General features: G+C 41.0%; 1 protein-coding gene across 1 annotated transcript in view; it reads left to right on the forward strand.

The window, feature by feature from the left end:
* The first annotated feature begins 946 nt into the window (after positions 1 to 946).
* Positions 947 to 1,094, forward strand: part of PHF21B (PHD finger protein 21B) — a 76,379-nt gene continuing 76,231 nt past the window's right edge. The window contains exon 1 of the mRNA XM_014533170.1: positions 947 to 1,010. Coding sequence (XP_014388656.1) covers positions 947 to 1,010 — 64 coding nt within the window. The remainder of the gene's footprint in view (positions 1,011 to 1,094) is intronic.

The following is a 1,094-nucleotide window of genomic DNA, read 5'->3' on the forward strand; positions in this document are numbered from 1 at the left end:
CCTGAGTTCGGGGGAATTTAAAAAGTGGTCAGGTGAAAGGAGGCTCCAAGGCGCGCGCAGAGAGTAAGCTTAAAAAACAAAAGTAAGAAAATAAGAAGTTAAGCTTAAAAAGCAAAAGTAAGAAGGCCAAAAAACAAAAATAAGGTAGGGAGCCGAAGTGTGGTAAATTAGCTCGGTGTAAAACATGGGAATAATGCTTAATTGAAGCATTTTTAAATTTCTTAAGGAGAGAATAAGTAAAAAATAGACAAGAGGTGAGGTAGAAAAGCATGAAAAGAAGTGGATCCCTAAAAATAAAAAATAAATAAGCGGTAGAAAACAGTAGAAAATAAGAAATCTCTTAGGTTTTGTTAAGCTAAAGATAGGTAAGGTAGAAATAAGCTGTAGAAATAGAGAAATAAGTAGAAATAAGCGATAGAAATAAGCTGTCGGAATAGAGAAATAAGTAGAAATAAGTGGTAGAAAATAAGAATTAGGAGGTACAAAATAAGGTAGAAATCTCCTAGGTTTTGTTTAAGCCACTGTAAAGCAGAAGATGGCTGTGGTGGTTGATGTTTAAGGAAGTAATTTTATTTTAGACCTAGATTGTAAGCTCTTGCAGCAGTTGCATTGTTTCTGGGCTTTGGTTATCTTTGCTTGTGCGACCTGATAGCTCCCTGGACTTTGGGTCTGTGTGAGACGCCAGACTCAGAGTTGGAGGTCTCCAGCTCTGCAGGACCGAGGGTTGCTCGTTTCCATGCAGCAGCGGAAAGAAGCTGAGAAGGGACCGGACTTCCACCTGTGCGGACAGGGCTGATTTGACTGGGACTGGTGCGGACTCAGTGCTGAGGTCAACCTTCCAAACAGCCTGATCCAGGGGACTGGTTTTGCATCAACGACATCTTCCCATTGGCAGCATTTTACTACGCAAGTGACCGAGATATCAGCATGGAGTCAGCTGAAGAAGATGGCGACTGAGGCCAAGCAGATGTTAGAAAAGCCAGTGGAAGCTATGCTAGCGTTGGTGAACTGTCAGTTTTCTGTAAAATATTGGGGAGCTAAATCTAAGGACTTTGAGTAAGATATCCTGAAAACGTTAACATGTTTGTAGTTTG

This window comes from Myotis brandtii, unplaced genomic scaffold (assembly GCF_000412655.1).
Source record: "Myotis brandtii unplaced genomic scaffold, ASM41265v1 scaffold952, whole genome shotgun sequence".
NCBI classification, from domain to species: domain Eukaryota; kingdom Metazoa; phylum Chordata; class Mammalia; order Chiroptera; family Vespertilionidae; genus Myotis; species Myotis brandtii.